Consider the following 1,813-nt stretch of genomic DNA (forward strand, 5'->3'; position numbering starts at 1 on the left):
CTCAAGGCCTTTAGGATGAGCAGGAGCATTGTCCATCAGAAGCAAAGCCTTCAGCGGCAGGTCGTTGTCCAGCAGGTACTGTTTGACAGCAGGGCCAAAAGCAAGATTGACCCAGTCCACAAACAGCACACGTGTGACCCAAGCTTTGCTGTTGGATCGCCACATGACACTCAGCCGCTCCTTGTCGACCTTGTGTTTCTTGAAGGCCCGTGGGTTCTCCGAGTGGTACACCAGCAGGGGCTTGATCTTCAGGTCGCCGCTTGCGTTGGCACAGAAGAGCAGGGTCAGGCGGTCCTTCATGGGCTTGTGGCCAGGCAACTTGGCCTCCTCCTGTGTGATGAAAGTCCTTTTGGGCATCCTCTTCCAAAACAGCCCGGCCTCATCGCAGTTGAAGACCTGCTATGGAACGTAGCCCTCTGTCTTCACAGCCTCCAGGAACTCCAAGGCAAAGTCTTCAGCCGCAGGAACATCAGAACTGGCAGCCTCTCCATGCCTGACCACGCTGTGGATTCCAGATCTTGCCTTGAACCGGTCAAACCAGCCTCTGCTTGCCTTGAAGACTTCTGGCTTGCCTGAGGTTCCCGGCTGTTCCCGGATGAGGTCTGCGTGCAAGGCCTTGGCCTTCTCACAAATGACGGCCTCAGTCACTGTGTCCCCTGCACGCTGCTTCTCTTCTAACCAGATGAGCAGCAACTTCTCGACCTCCTCCAGAACAGCTGGGCGGTTCTTCACGATCCTGGTGACTCCCTTGGCTGCATCAGTCGCAAGGATCTTCTCCCTCATCTTCAGGATGGTCCCGATGGTCGATGGGTTCCTGCCGTACTCCCTGGCGAGGTCCGTCACACGCATTCCACCGTCGTGCTTCCAGATGATCTCCTTCTTCATTTCCAGCGTCACCTTCTCCTTCTTCCTCTCGCTGGCCTCTGCAGCAGCAGTCTTCTTGGGTCCCATGGCAGCACAGCTCTTACCTTCGTAAACTCAGAAAAAGAAAAAAACAACCAGCAATTCAAACCCAGAACCAAGTCCTTGAATTCCAAACACCCAACCCAAAATCCAAAACCCCCCAAAAAAGTTTTAAAAGTTTAACTTACGAAATGGCTGCAAATCACCAAAGTCTTCAAAATCCTCAAATGGCTGCAAAAGAAGTTTTGGGAAAGCTTTAAAAATCACCAAAGTCTTCAAAAACCTCAACTGTTCCCCCAACCCCTCCCCAACTGTTGCAAACCCCTCCCCAACTGTTGCAAACCCCTCCTCAACCACACAAAACCACACAAAAAAACCACACAAGCTTCCAGATTCTTGCAAACCCCTCCCCAGCTGTTCCCCCAGCCACCCAGCACACAGAAATTCAAACCCAGAAATTTTTTCAAAAAAAAACAACATGGCCCAATGGTCACAGAAAACCATAAAAATGCAGAAAAAACCACACAAGCTCCCAGATTCTTGCAAACCCCTCCTCAACTGTTCCCCCATCCACCCAGCACACAGAAATTCAAACCCAGATATTTTTTTTTAAAAAAATAAACATGGCCCAATGGTCACAGAAAATCATAAAAATGCAGAAAAAAACCACACAAGCTCCCAGATTCTTGCAAACCTCTCCCCAACACCAAGTCCTTGAATTCTAACTTACCAAACAGCTGCAAAAGAAGTTTTGGAAAAGCTTCAAAAATTCAGCAAACTCTTTAAAAAGCTCAAAAAGGCCACCACACCGCGTGCAATGTGTTGCTCCTCGAAGTCAAGTTGCAACTGCACCTCTTCCAGCAATGCACCCTGGGTTTTAACGGTTTTACGAAAAAGGAAACAAACTTGC

General features: G+C 49.5%; 1 protein-coding gene across 1 annotated transcript; it reads right to left on the bottom strand.

The window, feature by feature from the left end:
* Window positions 1-432: 432 nt before the first annotated feature.
* On the bottom strand, window positions 433-1,016 carry LOC308482407 (putative CENPB DNA-binding domain-containing protein 1). Its single transcript, XM_081015481.1, has 2 exons — window positions 553-1,016; window positions 433-517 (listed from the first exon to the last, which is right to left on the bottom strand). Exons 1-2 carry the CDS (start codon window positions 949-951, stop codon window positions 470-472), a joined length of 447 nt encoding a protein of 148 aa, XP_080871607.1. The 5' UTR covers window positions 952-1,016; the 3' UTR covers window positions 433-469.
* Between the last annotated feature and the right edge of the window lie 797 nt (window positions 1,017-1,813).

The sequence above is a fragment of the Podarcis pityusensis genome (assembly GCF_964106645.2).
Source record: "Podarcis pityusensis genome assembly, chromosome: 8".
Classification (NCBI taxonomy): Eukaryota; Metazoa; Chordata; class Lepidosauria; order Squamata; family Lacertidae; genus Podarcis; species Podarcis pityusensis.

Bases quoted from the DNA above. Each gene is read 5' to 3' on its own strand.
- LOC308482407 (XM_081015481.1), bottom strand. From the start codon at position 951: ATGGGACCCAAGAAGACTGCTGCTGCAGAGGCCAGCGAGAGGAAGAAG. The intron at 518-552 runs GCAAGCAGAGGC...GTTCAAGGCAAG, and splicing joins GCAAGCCAGAAGTCTTCAAG to ATCTGGAATCCACAGCGTGG.